Below are 20,995 nucleotides of genomic sequence, written 5' to 3'. Positions count from 1 at the left end.
AAAGAAAAATTTTTTTATTGAATTAGTACACCTCGAAACACACACTTTTTTATTCTTCATATTTTATCATTTTTTGTCATATTTATGCAATTTTAAAGAAAACTCAACCTTGGTTTTCGATACAACCCAATAAAATTTTTTAAACAAATTTATTTTTTATTGTGATATTAATTTTTTTATAATATCATTAATAGAACATTTTTGGAGATCTGAAATATTAAACAAGTTTTTTTTGAACTTTTTATCTAACCAATTTTTTACCTGTACTACCAATAAACTATCGAATCCAAAATCTGAAAGTATTGTATTTGTATTAATATTTGATTCGTTTATTGATAATAAATCTGCTAATTTTGAAACTACTGCTTTTTGAATTTCATCTATGTGTTCTTCACTATTATTAACTTTTGTTAATTTCTTTTGATCGTTTAATGAGTTAATTTTAAAGCCAAATTTATGGGTATATAATTGACTAAAATGTAACTTTTCAAAGTTCATTTTATTAACTAATATGTTATTGTATTCTGTGTGTAGCTTTTGTTTATTTTGAAGTAAAAGGTCTAATGCACCTAAAAGAATATTGGTTGGCATTGCTTCTAAACCAATTCCATCTAATAGTTCACCGACTGATTCTGTTCTAGCTACAATACCTGAAGTGCCAATGTGTCCCCAATTTACAGATAAAGCAGACAGACCAAGTGATTTTCTGTATTTTGCTAATGAATCCAATACACAATTTGCAGAGACATAGGTACATTGGTTCATGGTACCAAATAATGATGATATAGATGATGCCAATATGAAGTTTCTCACATCCATTTGTATTTCAATGATAGCTCGTGTAAATTGATTGCTCCTATAGTTTTAGCACCATGTGATCTGTTTATACTTTCAGTACCAATGTTTATTGGCTCACATATATCATGCACAAAAGCATAATGGAATATGGAATCAATGTTTTTTATAGATGGATATTCATTAACTATATCATTGATGGCTGTTTCTATTTGGTCTTGATATTCGACATCGACACTTTTGAAATAATAGTTGATAGCTTTTGTGTTACTAGATTTTGATTTATTCATTAGTAGTTCTAATTCCCATTTTAATGTGGATTTTGATAGAATAATAATGTTTTCTACTGATATTGAATATTTGGAAATCCATTTTATAATTTCTAATGCAATTCCGCTTTGACCTGTAATTAATATAGTTTTACCCAGATCTGAACTGATTTTATAATTAGATTTGATTATTGGTTGTTGTGGTTCTTTGGTGGCTTCATCTTTATTCTGTAATAAATGATTTGTAATATCTCTATCGTAGTTTACAACAATTTTACCAATGTGTTTTCTTTGATTTATATATTCGAATGCTTCTTTGATATTGAGTACTGAGTATTCTGTAATTGGTATTAATGATAGTGTTCTATTTGAAATACTTTCACTTAATTTTTTTATTATATTGTTTACATATTCAAAGTCTAATAGTAAAATTTCAACATTTGAATATGTATAGTTGTATTTAAATTTGTTAAAGTTTATGAATTCATTTGGATTTAGGTGAGTGACTGATAAATCTACAATTCTTCCATCTTTATTTAAGCATCTAAAATTGGATTCTAAATATTCTGCGGGCAAAGTGTTTAATATAAGATCTACACCTTGTTTATTGGATCCCAATTCTTTAAGTTTTTGCTTGATTTTTTGAACATAGTCTTTGTTTCTAGTTGAATAGATACCGGTAATAAGTGATCCATATGTATCTTTCAAATATTTTTCTTTTTCATCTGAACCAACTGTAACAAATAAATGTGATTTGAATCCTTTCCATTTTAACAATTCAATAGCTGATAAACCTACACCACCAGTAGCTGAATGGATAAGTATTGATTCTTGATCCTCAATATCCAACTTCCCAACTTTGAAGATACTATGAAATGATGTTGCATATACCGTTGGTACTGAAGCTGCTTCAACAAAAGTTATATTGTTTGGCATGAGACATAGATGGTTTTTGTTTAAAATTATAGTGCTTGAAGATGTTCTGTTGTTAAAAGTGTAGATGTGGTCACCAACTTTAAAATTATCTACATTTTTACCGACCGATGTAACTATACCTGAACATTCAACTCCAAATTCTGGAGTGTGGATATCCGAATTGTGATTAATGAGTTCAGCAGGTAGATTTCTAGTATAAGTTAAATAGTCTATGTAATTGATGCCAGTTGCTTGAACTTGAACCTCTACTTGATCTTCACCTAATTGTTCCTTTGATTCTAATTGAAATTCCAAATTTTCATTTAAAATTGAATATAAATTATCCTTATTGCCATTTGGTTTTTCAATTGAATTTGATGTATACTTTTTGAAAATATTTGTTTCAAATTTTATTCTCTCGATATAAACTTTGTTGTCTCTTATAATAAATTCTCTTTCTGCATTACTTGTATCAATGAGTTGATTTATGAGTTGAGTATTGCTTATATTCATTAATGATTTATCATCAAAATCAATTGAAAATAATAATAATGTATCCAGTTGATCTAAAAAGAACCTGAATGAACCAGTTACTGATGATGCTAAATAGTTTGATGATTCTTTATAATAACAATTTTTTGATAATAGAACTAGTTTTGTTGATGTTAATTTATTTTTAAGTAAATATTGAACAATTTGAATGTATTCTAATGTAATTTGTTTAAAATTATTAATATTTAACTGATTAATAGTTTTAGTAAAGTATATAATTGTATTTTGATTAATATCTTTTGAAATATTATTAAATTGCTCTATTGTATTAGTTACAATTTGATTTTGTTTATCTTTTAAAAGATTATTTATAAATGATTGGTTGTTATTATTTAAATCACTATATACTATTATATTGCTATTGTTTGCATTGATAAAAGATTGGGCTTCTTGTTTTTGAGAATGTATTAAAATGTTGGAAATTCCATTACTCTTGTTCATTTTTATGTTTTTGAAATTATTTTCGGATAATATTTTATACCATTGATCTTCAGTCATACCACATCTGTCAGTTCTAAGCTCGGTGTCTTCAAATGACCACCATTGATCAAATACACCAAATATACTATCACCAACTAAAGATTTGTAGTATGGTTCGATAAATAGTAAATATCCATTATTTTTTAATATTTGATGAATTTCATTTAAACCAAATGATATTTTCTTGATTACATGTATTACATTTGACATTACAACAAAATCATAATAATTTGGTTTTAGTTGTTGGTTGCTGACAAAGTTATTTTCTAAATCCAATGTTTTGAATAAAACCGAAACATTGTCGATACCAAATGATGATAGTTTTTCTTTAGCACCAGGAATGAATGTTTGGGAGACATCACTAAAAGTATATTCGATTTCAATTTCGATATCATCTGATTCTTTACTTTTTAATAGTTGATTAATTTTATTTAAAATTTCAAAAGATAAAGAAGCTGTTCCACCACCAAACTCTATAATTCTAATAACATTCTTTTTCTTCATTAATGGTTTCAATGAATCTATGAGTATTTCTGATAATAATTTTTGATTTTTTGTGTAGTATGGATGGAGGTAAAATTCTTCTAATAGGCCATTATCATATAAGGACGATGGTGTTTCTAATTTATCTTTATCTCCAAATGGGAATAATAGATCTGCAATTATTTTTGTGCTTTTTGTCAAGATATTGCAGAAAACTAGTTTTTCTTCATTCCATTCAGATTCTATATACTCTTGTTGATAGTATTCTTTAGTCGTTTCAAATACAAAATTAAACAGTCTTGAATGTTTTTGATTCACTAAATATTTATCTCTTAACCATTGCATTGTATTATGTTTGATATCTTCTATTTTTAAATCTGGTACTTGATTTTTGATGTAGTAATAAATGATTGAAGGAATAAACATAATATAATTTTCTATATCCAATTCAGTGATAGTTTGTTGATGATTGAACAATTCTAAATTTGTTACAACTTCACAATCTTTTAACTGTAAATACGTTGTTTGAAATTCTTCTTGTGGGTATTGAATCTTTAATGGGTCTATTACTTGTATTGTAGATGTCATTGTAATCCTTTCAATTTCGAAGATAACTGTACCATCATCTAACATTATAGTGGTTGAATACTCGAATGAATCACCTTTTTTTCCATAATATCTTGAGAATACAAATAGATCTGAGGAATAGTCTCTTGGTAGATTTGATGAATAGAAATTAAGATTCTCTACTCTATCAAAAACCAAATGAGTATTTTCTTCAATTAAACACAAAGCACCATGAGCACAGCAATCTAAGGTAGCACAGTCGATTATGGTTTTGACATTCTCATGAATATGGTTAAATTTAACTTGATTTAGTATGCAATTATCACCGATAAAACTTTGTTTGATTGATTTAAAGAAGCCAGTGTAGACAATACCAGTTTTAACCTTAATATGATTATAGAAACTTTGATTGTTTAACATTGTTAAGTTGCATTTAGATTTTAAATGTTCAATATCCAATTTCTTTTCGTTTGCATTAGTAAAGCTAAAAGTTTGAAAATTACCACTTGAAGATAAAATCCATTTATTTGTATTGGGTTCGTAATAATGAAACTGAGCTCTATAGTCTTTCTTTGATGTTTGATAAAAGTTGGTTTGTAATTGTTTGTTTACACCTTCAATAAATATTAATGGTACTTTAAATTCTAAATGTGATATTATTAAATCTTCATTTGGGAAAGAGTTGATAATGTTTTCTATATAGCCACTGCCTGGAAAATAGTATTTTCCTTTTACTTGATGGCCTTTTAAATATTGAAATTGAGGTTTTTCAACATCAATAGTTGTATTATATGTTATAAATGGTGATGTTGTGTTTTTATTTCCTAATATTTCAATAGCAGGGCCATGGAGTCTGTATTGTTTCTGTTTAAAGTCTTCTCTCCAAAATACTTTATCATCCCATTGATATCTTGGTAAATTTAACTCTTTATGTTTATATTCTAAAGAAGTATGATTTTTTTTGTTGATGGTTTTTAATTGATTTGTAAAATTAATTGGGTAATTATGATTGCAGTATAGTGTGGATACTAATTGGAATATTTGGTTGATATCTCCTTTAGTTTTATTTAATGTGGTTAATATTGTTGGTTGAATTGGTTGTGTTGATGGAGGTTTTATTTGTTTAAGATGATAGGCTAATGCTGAATGAGGTGAAAATTCAATAAAAATTAGATTATTGCATAATTGATTGGACTCAATGTGTTGGTATAATTTTTGAACGGTTTGTGTAAAGTAAACTGGTTCTCTAATATTTCTAAAGCAATAATCTGAATTAAACTTAATATCTTGACCATTAAAGAAATCTTGGTAAAGAGTTGATAATACTGGAATTTTTGGTTTAAATGATTCAAATCTTAGGTCAATTAGATCTCTTTTAACTTTATCTTGACTTGATGTGTGGAAAGATGATGGAGTATTTAAGAATGCAGTGTGTATGTTTTGATGTTTTAATTTTATTTCAATTTCTTTTAGTTGGTCTTCATTACCACCAATTACAATTGAATTTGTTGAGTTATAACATGATATTTCTATTGTTGGATATTCTTTTGAAAATTGATCGTTAAACTGGTCACTGCTAATATTAATTGATAGCATTTTGCCTGATCCTATTGTTTTTTGTTGAGCATTTGATCTATGATATAGAATATAACAGAGTGTGTCTAAATCGATTGATCCTGAGCAATATTGAGAAGTTAATTCGCCCAAACTAAATTATAATAGAAAAATATTTAATTAAAATTAATAAATTTGACATTAAAAAATATTTTAATAATATTATTGGATTATTTAACTAATAGTTACCTATGACCGATAATATAATTTGGATTAATATTCCATTGTTTTGTTAATGTTTCAAAAAGAGCGATTTGGATCATACAAATTGAAGGTTGTGCGATAATTGGATGGTTAATGGTATCATCGTTGGTTGATCTTAATTTCTCTAATATTGAGTATCCGTAATATTTGTTTAACTTTGAGTCAATTAAATCAATTGTTGATTTAAAGTATGAATCATTGATATACAACTGTTCTCCCATACCATTCCATTGAGTACCTTGGCCACTGAAAATAAAACATATATTGGTGTCAATATTTTCTTTTTCAGCCAATTTTAAATTTGAGGTAATTGAGTTATTTGTTTTAATAAAAGAATCAGTATTCTTTAAACTTGACCATTTATTTGCTAATGCTACTGACCTTTGATAAAGTTTTGTTGATTTTGAAAAGATTTGGTATTGGACAAAATCAAAAAATTCACAATTTCTTGATAAATTGTTAAAATCATTTTGAATACTTGATATATAAAGATTGAGAGATTGTTTACTGTTAGCTGAGAATGGTACTAAATATTCCTTATTTTCTTCATATTGATAAGTAGACTCTGATTCTATTCTGAATTCTGATAACACCATGCATACATTTGAACCTGAACATTTAAAATTAGAAAAACAATTAATGGTTTTAAATTAAAAAAGTAAAGAGTTAAATCTGATAGTTACCTGTGATACCAAAATTATTAATCATCATTGATACTTTTTTATTTGATGGAAATGGCTCTACCTCAGTAATAACTTTTAAATTCCATTCATCAAACTTTATAGCAGGATTAGGTTTATTAAAATTAATGTTTGGAGCAAATTGACGATGTTTAAACATTAAGCAACATTTTATTAATGAAGCAATACCCGAACAACCTATAAATTAGAATTTTGAAATGGATTAAACAATAAAATAGAATGATTGGAAAAACAATATTGTCTATAAACAATACATACATTCAACATGACCTATATTTGATTTTAATGAACCAATTATTAATGGATTTTGTTGACTGTGGTATTGTTTAAATGCCATAGAAATTGCCTCAACTTCAATGGGATCGCCAGTTGGTGTACCGGTACCATGACACTCAACATAACCTACATCGGACTCGGTAACCTGCAATGAACATAATCTGAACGCTTCTTTAATATTGTCATATTGGCTAGTTTTTGATGGTGAATAAAAGTTGTTTTTATCACAGTTTCCATCTGCATTTGAATTTACTGCATTAATAACACAATAGACCCTATCACCATCATTAATAGCCTGTTCAAGATTCTTTAAAACAGCAACACAAACACCTTCACATCTTCCAAAGCCATCTGCATCTGCGCTGAACACCTTACAACGACCATTTTTACTGAGCATATTTAAATATGTGTAAGCTTTTGGAATAGTCTCGTCCAATAATAAATTGGTACCAGATACGATAGAATAATCAGATCTACCCTCTACAATACTTTGATATCCCAATGCAATTGCTGTTGAAGAACTACTACAAGCAGTATCGATAGACATAGATTGACCTCTAAAATCATAGCAATATGAAATTCTATTTGAAGCAGCATGACTATGAGATCCAAATATATTTTGTAAAACTTCCTCTGAATTTTTTAAATTATTCTGATAGTCATTAGTTGATAAACCCACATATACACTTGTATTTGTACCACGTAGTTTAATTGGATCAATATGTGCATCTTCGAGTGATTCCCATACACCTATAAAATAGGAAGTATTGGTATTATTATCTTTTACCGATTGGTTTATAACTGTTTATTTAAAATAATCTTACATTTCAATAATAGTCTCTGTTGAGGATCAATGGTATCACAATCAGATGGTGATATTGAAAACATTAGTGGATCGAATTGTTTAATTTCGTCTAGTGAAATTAAACCAGCATGATGATTTTTAATATCTTTGTTAAAATAATAATTATCACTCCATCTTTCTGATGTATCAACAATACCATCAAACTTGTTAATTAAATTATTCCATAATGTTACTGGACTATTTGAATTACCTGGTAGTCTAAAACCAACCCCAATTACTGCAACACCTTTATTTCTACTATTACTATTAACGGTTTCCATTTTAAATAAAAAATTAATATGACGTAAAAAGAAAAAAAAGGAAATAGTTATTTATAAATGAAGAAAAAAAAAAAAAGAAAAATATTATATATGAAAAAAAAGTGAAAGATAATTCTGTTTATGAAAAAAAAAAGAAAAAAAAAAAGATATTACAAAATATAGATAAAAAAAAAAAGATTTTATAATAACCATTTCTTAATAATGGTTTAACAATTTGACAAGCGAAATATTATTGTTTTTTAATATTTAATTTTTTTGTAATCTGAAATAGTAAATAAAGAAATTATTAAAAAATGGGGGAAGAAAAAAAAAAATAAAAACGGGTAAAAATGTGTGTGTTGTGTGTGTTTTTGATAACTTTAAAAAACCAAAAAGTAAATATTGATAAATAAGGATTATAATAAAAAGGATAGATCTTTGGTTTTACAAATATTTAATATAACTCGATCTAAATATCTTCTATTACCATTTTTTATAAATCGTTTAAATTTAAGAAAAATGATTTTGAAACTATGTTTATATAATAAATAGGAAGTTGTTTTTGGTTGAGAGGGATATATAAAAAATGGGGAATCGAAACTTCTACTACATAATGGTGACGAATTACAGAAACTAAAACTCAGTTTGAAAGTCTTTATTACCAATGTTGTTAATATGATCAATGTAATCTTGGATGATAAAGGTGTTGAAAATGACATTTTTTATTTATTATATATTTTTCCCCTGCTGCATTATTATTATTATATTTTTATTATCATATATTTTATTTTTTTCACCTGCTGCATTATATTTTTAAAGTTAACACACCAACCTATATATAGGTGTCGATAATATACACAGAAAATTTGTTTCATTGAAACAATATTATTAAAATGGTTTATATTATTAATAAAACCACCAAAAAGAATTTTCAAATAAAAATAAATTTTTGAAGAATTTGAAAATTAAATTGATTTTTATTTTTTTAAAAAAAAAAAAAAAAAAAAAAAAAAAAATATTATGGGGAGACCAAAACGTGCCATTTAAAAATTTTGACAAAAAAAAAAAAAATTAAAAAATTTTCCCATATTAAAATAAAAAATTAATTAATACATTTCCCATATAAAATTTTCAAAAAAAAAAAAAAAAAAAAATTTTTATTTTTTTATGTTTTGAACCAACCGCATAATAATATAAATATTAATTTTTTATATTTTTTTTAATTTATAATCATGGCTGAATATCCCAAATTTGCTACTAAAGGCACACCATTTTCAATTAGTTTTAATAATGATATTAAAGATAATAAAGTTATAGGTATATATAATCAGCATTATGCAGTTTGTTTAAAAGGGAATGATGGTGGTATAATTACACTCTACGATTTAAACAATAATAACCAACAATTTAAACAATTTTCAAATGTTTGCAAAAAGCATAAAGATTGTGACAGAGTTGCAAAGATTATTGATAATGATACTGTATTTATTGAATGTTTTTTCAGCGATGACTATTATCACTATTCAATGATAAACTTATCCAACGGTATGTAAAATATATATTTAAAATTATAATTAAATGAGATATTTATACTAATTTATTTTCTTTTAAAAAACTAATAGATCAATTATATGAAAGTGAAAATTATTTTTATGGTAGAGCTAAACCAACCAGTAATTGCATGTTAACTGAATGGAGCAGAATTAATTTACCATCGAGTCAAGATCCAAATGTAAAAGTTGAGTTGATTAAAGTAGACTGTTTTAATTTTGTTACTGGTCAAGGAGAGTTTGTGTGTGCATTTAGACCTATCCCAGGCGAAATTTTTACATGGATTTCAATCAATAAAGAAAAAACCAAACTTTTTGTATCCTCTTTATTTAGAGGTGATACTACCATCAGTGTAAGATCGATAGAGTCAAGTAAAAGTGCCGATAACATCATAGAACTATGGACTTTGGGAAAAGGCGATCAGTTGTTAAGTTTAAACTTACAAGATGACCAAAAAGTAATAATTCATTCAAAACTATCGATTATTGTATATGACATGCCAACAAACAAGTATTGGTACATCAAACCCGAACCCGGGTCTATTACCGAAGTGGGTAGTCTTGTTCAAGTAATAGACAACATTTTAGTACATTGGTATAAGCACAGAATCAACGAACAGGGTTATTTGTTTTTAAATTTTTGGGATATTCAACAAGGTGTTTCAATTAAATCGATCAAAGTTGACCCAAAATATGCTTCAAACAATCCACCAGTTTCAATAACCTCTAATAACGATAAATCAAAACTTTTGGTTATTAATAATAATGAAATTCACACATTGGATTTTAATTAACTTTCCATTACAAAAAATAATAAAATAAATAAAATTAAAAAATAATATTATGTGGTTGGTTCAAAACATGCCATTTTTAAAAATTTATAAAAAAATTTTTTTTTTTTTTTTTTTTTTGAAATTTTTATATGGGAAATGTTAATTTTTTTTACATTTCCCATATTAAAATTTTTTTTTTTTTTGTCAAAATTTTTAAATGGCATGTTTTCATCCCACCGCATAATAAAACACGAAATTATTTTTTTATAATAGCATTTTTTTTTAGATAAAAATATCATAAAATATCATAAAATATCTGGTATATGAATTTTCCCTATTTTTACAGCTTTTTCTTTGTTTTGATTTTTTAATATTTCTTTATTAATTATTATTTGAGAACAGAGAATAACACAGTCAGATCAAAATATTTTTATAATAATAGAACCAAATAATGGGTATTCGAGATATATATAGAAACAATTAAATAAATGGGTAAATAAATACATTATTGTATATATACAATAATTAAATAATCAGTTTTTTGAACTTGGCGTTTTATGTAGTCTCGCCAAATAATAAACGAAATCAACCAAATTTTTATTATGATTTTTTTTACGGTTTAAAAACGATGTTGAAATAATAAACGAAATCAACCAAATTTTTATTATGATTTTTTTTACAGTTTAAAACCGATGTTTAAATTTCTCGCACTAAAAAAATCAGATAATTAAATGATATTTTTGATTCACGAGGTTTTTTTTTTTTATAAAAAATCATAATAAAAAAAAACATAAAATATCAAGAATATGAATTTTCTCTCTTTTTTTTTTTTTTTTTTTTTTTATTTTTTATTCAGTGTTTTCTTTTTTTAATTTTTTAAATATATTTTTATTTTATTTGCCAACAAAGATTATAACAATTAAATTTATAAACTTGATTGTCTCATATTATAAAAAATTAAAAATAAAAAAATATGAAAATTAATTTTTTAAATTATTTTAAAATTTTTTTATCATCATTCATTATTTTTATTTTTTATTTAGACTATAATAATGTATTTGTTAATGGTCAAATATCACAGTCAGATCAAAATGTTTTTTTAACAATCGATCCAAATAATAGGTATTCTAGATATCCAGATAAAACCGATTTATTAAAATGTACATTCGGTATAAAATTTATAGTTCAATATATTACAAGTCCTATATTAGAACCACTTTCGGGACTTTTTATTAATAACTACGATACTTTTTATGAACTTAAAACAACTCAAGATGCAGGCCAAGGTTTAACATCAAAGTTTAGAATTAAGGATAGGGATAACCAAACATTATTCACTGACTTTAATTTAGAATTGTTTTGTCACAGTAAGTATTATAATACTTTAATTTCAAATATATTTAAATAATTATAATTATAATATACCTGTATAAATAATAAAAAAAATAATATAAAAACAAGAAATAGATATAGTAAAACTAAATTTTTATAAATTTTTTTCAATAAATAGGTATTGATGTAGATTCATTGGAAATTAAAGCTTTACCTCCATTTGTAGAACCTCAACTTCAAAACAACATAAATACATTTTATTTTTATTTATCGATTAAAGGACTTAAGTATCCAGTACCTTTGTCAATTGAACCATCATTGGCCAGTACTGGTATTACTATTATATCAACCCCGATTGAAGAGTGTTTATATCTTCTAATGGTTACAAACATTAATGTTGAATACTTTTTGGATCTAAATGCCGAGTTTAATCTAAATTTCACCGATAATAGAAAAATCAAAGTTAAAAGTGAAACTATCTTTAGAACTACAAACTATCAAAACATAACATATAAAGTATATCCAGAAACACTTTTAAATACTCTGTCTAGATATCCTCAAAATGGATTCTTATTTTCACCTGTTGTTATTGTGACATCAGATTTAACACCCGAAAATGCTTATTTTTTAAGTAAAATTGGATCACAAGCTCCTCCCACATTTAAATTGGCTTCTCAATCGTTGGATAGTGGCAATAATATGGTATATAATTATATTTTCCCAATATCTGTAAATAGTGGCGCTTCTACCGATTTTTTATTATCCTATAACAATGGCTCAAAGTCTAGTATGATTTCCTTTTGGTATAACCCTTTTATTTGTAAATATTAATATTATTATTATAGTATTGATTATCATTTTAATACTAACAATTTGTTTTTAAAGTTTTTGATACAGGACCTATACCTCAAAGCAGCCTTTCACTAGTTCCATTAGACACATTCTCATTACTTTTTAATAATATTGCAGGGACATATTTTTTAACAAATTTAAAATATCAAACCAGTTTCTATGGATTTTCTTTTGTTTCTGAATTCCCATATGGGTTTATTGAAGGAACAAACTCTGCATTTTATTATAAATCAGTATTTTTTCAAAAATTATCAAACGGAATCACAGATAGAGTAACGTTTCAAGAATATACCCAAAGTTTTTTGATAGATCTCCAAAATCCAAACTATAATACAACAACAGGTATTATTATTATTATTATTATTATTATTATTAGATATTATTATTAATACTTGTTTTATCATTAACATAATTCTTTTCTAGATATGAGCCCCCCCAGAGTAACACATTTAGAGTTTATTCATATCTCGGGATTTATATTTTTATTTAAAGTAGGACTATCTGATGAAACTGCAGTAAAACAAATTTTAATTGGCAAAGATTTTAAAAAATCGATCGCTTGCGAGAGTATTATAGATGGTGATAGTAAAAACGGTTTGTTTGAATCGGCTATTGACATTGAAGATTTAGATGGCTATTTGGCATTAGATTCTTATGGTAATCAAAAAGATTTTTATAAAGATAGTTATCTTTATACCAATTCCGAAGGATTCTCTGTCTATTTTACTATTCCAGTTCCTGATGTTCAATGTAAGTTAATATTTTTTAAAATTTAATTTCATTTATATCAATATGATTCTAAAAGTATACTTTTTTTAGTAAAAATTGAAAATGTGACCTATTTGGTAAATGATATTGACATTGCTGATAAGCCATGTTATAATACAATTTATTTTAACTCTTCTACAATTCCAAGAGATTATCCACTAAAATTTCTTTTGACCGATGATATTTCAACTGAAGACTTTCAAGAAAATTTAATTAAAGAATCAACAATCAGATGGGATGACCGATTAAAGCTTTTTTACTGTGACTTTATTGTGCCAAAGAACACAAACCATAAAGTTATTAATTATAAGATATCTTCACCTTATAAAGGAGTGAAGAGTCATGCATTTCCCCCATTAAGAGTTTTAAAGACTAATTTCGATAACGATGGTCCAATAATATCAAGTATCACAAATATTGATGGTAAAACTGGATGGAGAATTGGAATTACTGACACACCCAACGGTTTTAGCAATGGTTATATAAAAGCAATCGGTTCAAAAGATTCATCAATATTCAAATTTAATTTCACGATTGCAAATGCCATTCAAGGAGGTACAATTTATGATGGTCAATATGAATTTGTTATTGATATACCCGGTAGATGTATAGCTCAAAATTTTACAATCGAATATATCTATTTAGAAGATACAAATAAAAGAATTTCAAGATATTCAAGAGGTGATAAGAATTATAAACCTGAAAAAGATCCACTAAGAAATTTCAATGGAGAATCTAGTGTAACCAGAGCAACATCAACATGTTCAAAAACTACCTTTGATACTTCACCGCCAGAGCTTACATCATTCACACCATCTACTATAAGTATAGACGTTGGATCTTTAGATAGAAACATTGTTTTCAAATTTGCAGCTCAAGATCCAGATTCTGGTTTAATGTTATCCCAAAAACCAAAGGTTTATTTAACATCAATTAATATGGAAACAATTGAATGTGAATCAAATATAATTTCGAGTACCGAAGACTGGGCAAGTTATGAATGTAAAATGGAAATACCTTTAGGTTTTGGTTATCCAGGCAATTTATTAGTATCAGTTTATGGCTTTATTAATAATGAGGGTTATTATAGCGGTTTTGCAAATGATGCTCCTGAAATTGGATCGTATTCAAGAATTGAAACAACACTATCACCAACACCAATTCTCACAAGTTATGAACCAATGCTTTACTATTCTACTTCAGATATTATTGTATATGGTCACCACCTAGATTCCGTATCCTATGTGAATATTACATATTCAGATGGTATTACACGTTCATATTCAAATCTAAAAAAATTCGGTAAATCTGCAATAGTTATAGCTAAAGATGATATTGCAATTATTGGTCCATTTAACGTTACTGCATTTTATCCAACCAAAACAAATACAATTATAGTTCTTCCAACTTATTTTAATACAACGGGGTTACTAAAACCATTTGAACCAACATCAACACCAGAATTAACAAAAACTCCAATACCAACTAATAAACCACAACAATGTTTAGGTTCGCCATTATGTGGAGGTCCATCCCATGGTAAATGTGTTGAAAACCAAGGTTGTGTTTGCGTTTCACCATGGATTGGTATTGATTGCTCATCAAGAATTGTTATTGTTGACCCACCTCTCGCAAACAATTCAGATCCCTCAACTGAAATTGTTCTCCCCGATTCTAAAAATGAAAATGGTAATAACTATACGGTCACTTACAAATCATTAATTACATTGGTATCATTAAGAGAAATTAATATTTTTGGTGATGTTATTTATAGTAAATCTTTCGACAAATGGATAGTCACAACACAAGATAACTCAACATTTATTTATAAAACAAGTTTAGAAATAAAAAACACAACTACTACAAATGTAACAGTAACACTAAAATGGTTTTCAAATGAAACAACGATATCCTTTGCTGACCAACAGCTATTAATGTATCCATCAACAATAAAGTATACAATTGAAATTGGCAACTATCCATTCCAAAGCTCTCTAACTTCGCTTCAATTGGTAATGTCAGCATTATTACAATCAAACACGACAGATAATATTTGCTCAGCAAAAGAATTTGGGGAAACTACATCGGGCGACAATTCAAATTATCTCAAGATTCAAGTCGATGATCATTCACTATATGGTAGATTCATTAAAAGAGGTTTTATAGATTCCACAATAAAATCAGTTTCAAATATTTTGTTAGACAAGGATATGAATCCAATCACATCAACCCAAACACTACAGTCATATATAGGTATTCAAATTGATAACTTTAAAGAATCAGTTATTATTGACCCTGATTTTTCAGTTCTATTGGACTCATCTAGCGCCTCATCTAAAACCAATTCAATTTGCTTAAGAAAATCAAAATTAACAGGTTCTCAAATTGCAGGTATTGTTATAGGTTGTGTGGCATTTGTTGCAGTTGTATCAATTTCAATAGTTTATACCATATATAAAAATAAAAAAAACAAGCAATTTATGAAGGATGTTGCTGTTAAATTAGGCCAACTAAACAATTAAAAAAATAAATGTATTTTAAAAGTTAAATCATCATATCATTTTCACAAAAAAAAAAAAAATTTATTTAATACATAAAAAACAATAAATATATAAATATCAAATGAAAAAATAAAAGTATTTTTAAAATAATTGATATTTCATTTTTATTATATGGTATTTATTTTTCTAGCGTTTTTTTCATGTGTTTTTTTTTTTCATTTTTGTGAATTTATAAAAGAAATTTTATTTTTTTTAAAAATTTTAATTTTATTATTTTTTTTAAAAATAAAAATTTTATAAAATATTTATTATAAAATTGAAATTTTTATAATAACATTGAAATTATTAAAAATACTAATAGAGATGATAAATAAATTGAAAGTTTATGAGAGCCATTACCAGCTGGTGATTCTGTTGGATTGTTAGATGCGGTTTCTGTTGGTTTTGGTGTAGGAGATGGTGTTGGTGTATTTGATACTGTTGGTTTGGGTGTGGTAGTTTCATTAGGTGTTACCGATGGTGTATTAGATGGTGTTTCTGTTATTGTGGGTGTTTCTGATGGTGTTGGAGTAGTGATGTTTTTATTGGTGCTACATAATACACTGAAACCAGATGAACCAATTTTGATAAAATCATTGGATGGGTCTATGCATTCAAAGGTTATTGGCTGGATTGTATCTGGACATTCAGTAAATTGGGAAAAATAAAATAAATATTCGTTTAACAAAAATTTGGGTATTATTCTAATGTAACCTTGACAACCACGTTTGCATTCAAATAATTCTACTAATGCATAGTCACCCTCTTCATGGGTTCTACAAGACTCTGGGTCTCCATCTTTTTTAATTTGAAAATAGTTAAACTTATTTTCTTCTTGAGACTTGACAGTAATTATTGAAATACAAATTAAAATTAAAAAACTGTATATAAATTTCATTTTTTAAAGTATAATATTAATTAAATGAAGGTTTAGATGAATAATAAAACTTTTTTTTTTTTATTTTATAATTTTTTTAACAGGTTTGTTTTTAAATATTAATAGAACTATAAGTCTATTCAGATTATTCAAAGAAATATTATACTAAATTTAACACCCATGTTTTATTTTCTTTTTTTAAAATTTTTTAAATATGGTGTGTTTTTTTTGGGGGGGGGTTTTTTTTCAAACTAATATCAATAATTTTCTAATAGTTTTTAAAGTTCATATTTTTAGTATACAAATTTAGCTGCAAAGAATTGTTTTCAATTATTATTAAAAGAATTAAGTGGTAAATATACTGCATTTCAAACAGGTTTTAAGATGTATCAATTAAATTTATAATCCTGCTTGAAATTCTGTATATTTACAACTTGATTCTTATATAAATAATTTATAAACTAAGAGTTTCATTTAGTTTAAAGAATTTACTGCATTTATCAATATTCGGATGCAAGATATTATTGAAGAATTTAGAGAATATAAAAATACCTATGTAGACGATATTATTTATTCATGAAGTGCAAAGACATTTGATGAACATATAATAAACATTACAAATAATATTTTTAAATAAAATATTTTTAATTTTGTATTATATTAATATATTTATAATTTTAATTCTTATTTACAAAACCCAATAAAAAACAGATAGATTTTGTTAATTAGGAAAAAAAATTTTAATTAATCTTTATTAATTTTTTTTTGAATTTTTAATTTGAATCTATTATTTTGATGTTCATCTACAGAACACATAGAGTTATAACTCTGAAACATTGGTATTACATGCTTTAATAAGAATTATTTATAATTAAGTATAAAAACTGTTTATGACTCTAAATCTGATATTATATCTGTTCTTCCTGGTTCAAAGAGTTATATATAATAAATCTTTGAAAATTGAATGATTTGCTGTTGTTTATTTGATTGATATAAAAACAAACTGTTGGACTAACCTCTACATGGTTTCTTTAGTACACATTCTAAGTCATTGAGTCGTAATTGTCTAAATTTATTTGACTTGATAATTTTATAGCTATTTCTGATTGAATGTATGAATAAATAGATTACACCTAAAATCTAAGTACTGACAATTATCAAAATTGTATACCAAATATTAATTGAATTATAAAGTATATCTAAAGATGAAAACTAGTTTGATTTTGATTTTGATTGTAACTGAGGTCAATTAAAAATATCACAGAGTTTGGCCATCAGCTTTTCATAATTTAAAGAACCATATACTGATGCATCTATTATGCTTTATGAAAGGCCAATGGAAGAGATGATATACTTGAGATTTAGGGCGGAAATGATATTGTTGGCTAAGTGCATATTGGCAACCCAAACAATGATGGACCTCTACTTTGAGCTTCATTGGCTACTGATTACTGAGAATGGCCGAAGACTGATTACTTTTAGGTTTTTTTTAATTTGATTATAATATAATACTGAAAAATTAACAATGTGGTAATGAGTAGATTAAAATTGGGAAATACTGAAAAATTATTTTAAATGTGATTATTTAATAAATAAAAGTTAAAAGGATGATTAATATTATTTTAAAAAAATAAAAATAAAATAGTAATACTTACATAGAATAAACAGAACCCCGATGATTGAATTGGGACTTTAAAATGTGTTAATACTGAAAAAGAACCCCAATGTTCCATGAATGATTTAAAAAAACACAATTAAAAAGAATAAACTCTACCCCCAATGTATGATTAATGATTTGAAATAAATAAAATGTTGAAACTGTACAAGAAAGAATTAAAATTTAGCTAAAAAAGTATTAAAATTAAATATTAGTTTCTTTTATATTCAAATTTAACAATAATTATGTTAATAATAACATTAAAGTTACCTTTAAAAATACCAATACCCCAATGTTGGCATAAAATAAAGAACGTGATTATACTGAAAGAGAAATTTTATAATTAAACTATATGAGACTGAAAGAGAGAGAATTAATCTAAATATAAAATAAATATTAGTTTCTTTTATATTTTAATAATTATATAAATATTATCATTGTATTTACTTTGATAAAAAAAATACCTAAACATGGCAACGCGTTGAACGAGAAAGAATTAAATATTGAACTTTTTGATATGAAAGAGAAAGATTCAAACTAAAACCGTGTTGAATGAGAAAGAATTAAATATTGAGCTTTTTGATATATATGAGAAAGATTTAAACTAAAACGAATAAATATTGGTTAGTTTTATATTCAAATATAATAATTATGTAAATATTAATATTATAGTTACCTAAGGGAATGAAAGCTCACACATAGACGTTTAGTATAGAGCAAGATTATTATGAAAGAGAAGCAATATTATTAAACTAAATAGGAATTTATAAATTTGAGAACCAGTACATGAAACCTTTGGAACTTCTTTAACCTTTTGAAGAGTTGAGGATAATGCAATGAATGGTAACATTTGTCCTATGATGTTGTTTTCTGATAAAATTTTGTTTGATTTCGTTATTATTCTATATAGATGGAGTATTATTGATCGAGGTTAAAATAATCATCTAATTGGTGGCCAGCTAATTGATGACGATTAACCTAAAAATCTATATTTTCCCTATGGATTGGAATATTGTAATCGAAATGCTATTGGACATTCATTCTTTTTAAAGTGTTATTAATTTTATTAATCTATGTTCATTGCATCATTTGTTAAACCCTCATTTTGATTATCTCTCTACAATTAAATAATAAATTAAATTAATATATATTTTTTTTTAATAAAGTATAAATATGAATGTATGAATTACTTACTCTAATACTTGAAATTGGATGTCTGCAAGTTGGACAGGTTCTAGTACGAGAATACCATCTAGTAATGCATTCAAAGCAAAATTTATGAACACAATCAATTGATGCACTATTAATGGCCTCTACCTGACTAAAGCAAACTGTGCAGATGTTTTCTTCTTCGTCTTGTTCCATTTGTTGTGGTTGTCCTTCTTGTTGCAATCTTATTTGTTGTAATCTTTCTTGTTGCAATCTTAAGGCTTCGAATTGTTCTCCACGTACCCTTTGATGTTCTTCTTGTGTATATGGAGCTTGGGTACGTTCTCTTTCTAAATTTCTTCTATTTGCACGTTGTTGAATTTCTTCTAATCGTTCTCTTACTGAACTTATGTAACGATTACGTTCTTCGTGCTCTCTTGAAAATCTCTCCATAAATAAATGACGGGCATTTCTACTTTCAACCACTTCTCTAAATAAATTGTCTGCATCTTCCCATTCTCTTGAAACTCTTTGTGGTTGTCTTTCTCTTTCTAATGTTTCCATAGGTACCCATTCTTGTTGCTCTCTTGCAACTCTTTCTCTTAATAAATTTTGGGCACGTTCCCTTTCTTGTTGCTCTCTTGCAACTCTTTCTCTATATAAATTTTGGGCATGCTCCCTTTCTTGTTGCTCTCTTGCAACTCTTTCCCTTTCAAATCTTTCTCTTTCTATTCTCTCTCTTTCAACTCTTTGTCTCTCTATTTGTTGTTGACGTACCCTTTCTTGACGTTCGTTTTCGATTCTTAATAAATATTGGGTACGTTCCCATTCTTGATGCTCTCTAAAGATTCTTTCTCTTTCTAAAACTTCTAAACGTTCTCTTTCTTGTCTTTCTCTGATTAGTCTTTCTGAACGTTCAGATTCTCTGATTTCTCTTATATTTATTATTATTATTATTATTATTATTATTATTATTATTATTATTATTATTATAATTATTATTATTATTATCATAATTAAAAATTATATTATTATTATCATCATAATAACTACTGTAGTTATTATAATTATTTAAAGTTATATTATTATTATTATTATTATAAATATCATTATAATTATTTAAATTATTATTATTATTAAAATTATTATTATAATTAAAATTATATTGATTATTATTATTATAAAAATAATTATTATTATTATTATTAATATAGTTATAATTATTATTATTATTATTATCATTATTATAACTATTATTATTATTAAAATTAATATTATTATTATTACTATTATTTAAATTATTATTATTATTATTTTTATTTTTATTAATTTTATTTTTATATAAACAAAAAATGATAACTAAAAAGATAAAAATGAAAATATATAGACTATCCATTTTTTTTTTTATTGAGACAAAAAAATATATGTATACAAATGTAAAGTTATTTATTTGTAAAGAAAAAAAAAAAAAAAGAAAAAAAAATTAAAGTTTTTATAATTTTAAAAAAAATTTTAATTTTTTTTTTTCAAATAAAAA

The 20,995-nt window shown here is 25.6% G+C and overlaps 6 protein-coding genes across 6 annotated transcripts; 2 read left to right on the top strand and 4 right to left on the bottom strand.

Moving 5' to 3' along the window:
• Window positions 1-156: 156 nt before the first annotated feature.
• DICPUDRAFT_76035 (uncharacterized protein) lies at window positions 157-7,981 on the bottom strand (the record flags this gene model as incomplete). Its single annotated transcript, XM_003285019.1, has 6 exons — window positions 157-836; window positions 890-5,769; window positions 5,865-6,489; window positions 6,563-6,757; window positions 6,839-7,606; window positions 7,681-7,981. 6 exons carry the CDS (start codon window positions 7,979-7,981, stop codon window positions 157-159), a joined length of 7,449 nt encoding a protein of 2,482 aa, XP_003285067.1.
• Window positions 7,982-9,192: 1,211 nt separating this feature from the next.
• On the top strand, window positions 9,193-10,304 carry DICPUDRAFT_148941 (uncharacterized protein; the record flags this gene model as incomplete). Its single annotated transcript, XM_003285042.1, has 2 exons — window positions 9,193-9,505; window positions 9,583-10,304. The coding sequence occupies 2 exons, from the start codon at window positions 9,193-9,195 to the stop codon at window positions 10,302-10,304; spliced, it is 1,035 nt and encodes a 344-aa protein (XP_003285090.1).
• A 2,588-nt stretch (window positions 10,305-12,892) lies between these two features.
• Window positions 12,893-15,757, top strand: DICPUDRAFT_28690 (uncharacterized protein; the record flags this gene model as incomplete). The annotated part of the gene is made up of 2 exons (XM_003285041.1): window positions 12,893-13,217; window positions 13,287-15,757. 2 exons carry the CDS (start codon window positions 12,893-12,895, stop codon window positions 15,755-15,757), a joined length of 2,796 nt encoding a protein of 931 aa, XP_003285089.1.
• A 304-nt stretch (window positions 15,758-16,061) lies between these two features.
• Window positions 16,062-16,673, bottom strand: DICPUDRAFT_148939 (uncharacterized protein; the record flags this gene model as incomplete). Its single annotated transcript, XM_003285018.1, has 1 exon — window positions 16,062-16,673. One exon carries the CDS (start codon window positions 16,671-16,673, stop codon window positions 16,062-16,064), a length of 612 nt encoding a protein of 203 aa, XP_003285066.1.
• A 378-nt stretch (window positions 16,674-17,051) lies between these two features.
• Window positions 17,052-18,385, bottom strand: DICPUDRAFT_148938 (uncharacterized protein; the record flags this gene model as incomplete). The annotated part of the gene is made up of 3 exons (XM_003285017.1): window positions 17,052-17,092; window positions 17,669-17,732; window positions 18,308-18,385. The coding sequence occupies 3 exons, from the start codon at window positions 18,383-18,385 to the stop codon at window positions 17,052-17,054; spliced, it is 183 nt and encodes a 60-aa protein (XP_003285065.1).
• A 990-nt stretch (window positions 18,386-19,375) lies between these two features.
• Window positions 19,376-20,854, bottom strand: DICPUDRAFT_148936 (uncharacterized protein; the record flags this gene model as incomplete). The annotated part of the gene is made up of 3 exons (XM_003285016.1): window positions 19,376-19,426; window positions 19,504-20,390; window positions 20,509-20,854. The coding sequence occupies 3 exons, from the start codon at window positions 20,852-20,854 to the stop codon at window positions 19,376-19,378; spliced, it is 1,284 nt and encodes a 427-aa protein (XP_003285064.1).
• Window positions 20,855-20,995: the final 141 nt, after the last annotated feature.

This window comes from Dictyostelium purpureum (genome assembly GCF_000190715.1).
Source record: "Dictyostelium purpureum unplaced genomic scaffold DICPUscaffold_37, whole genome shotgun sequence".
NCBI classification, from domain to species: domain Eukaryota; phylum Evosea; class Eumycetozoa; order Dictyosteliales; family Dictyosteliaceae; genus Dictyostelium; species Dictyostelium purpureum.
Note: the sequence above shows the minus strand (reverse complement) of the source record. Positions and strands in the feature narration are given on the sequence as shown.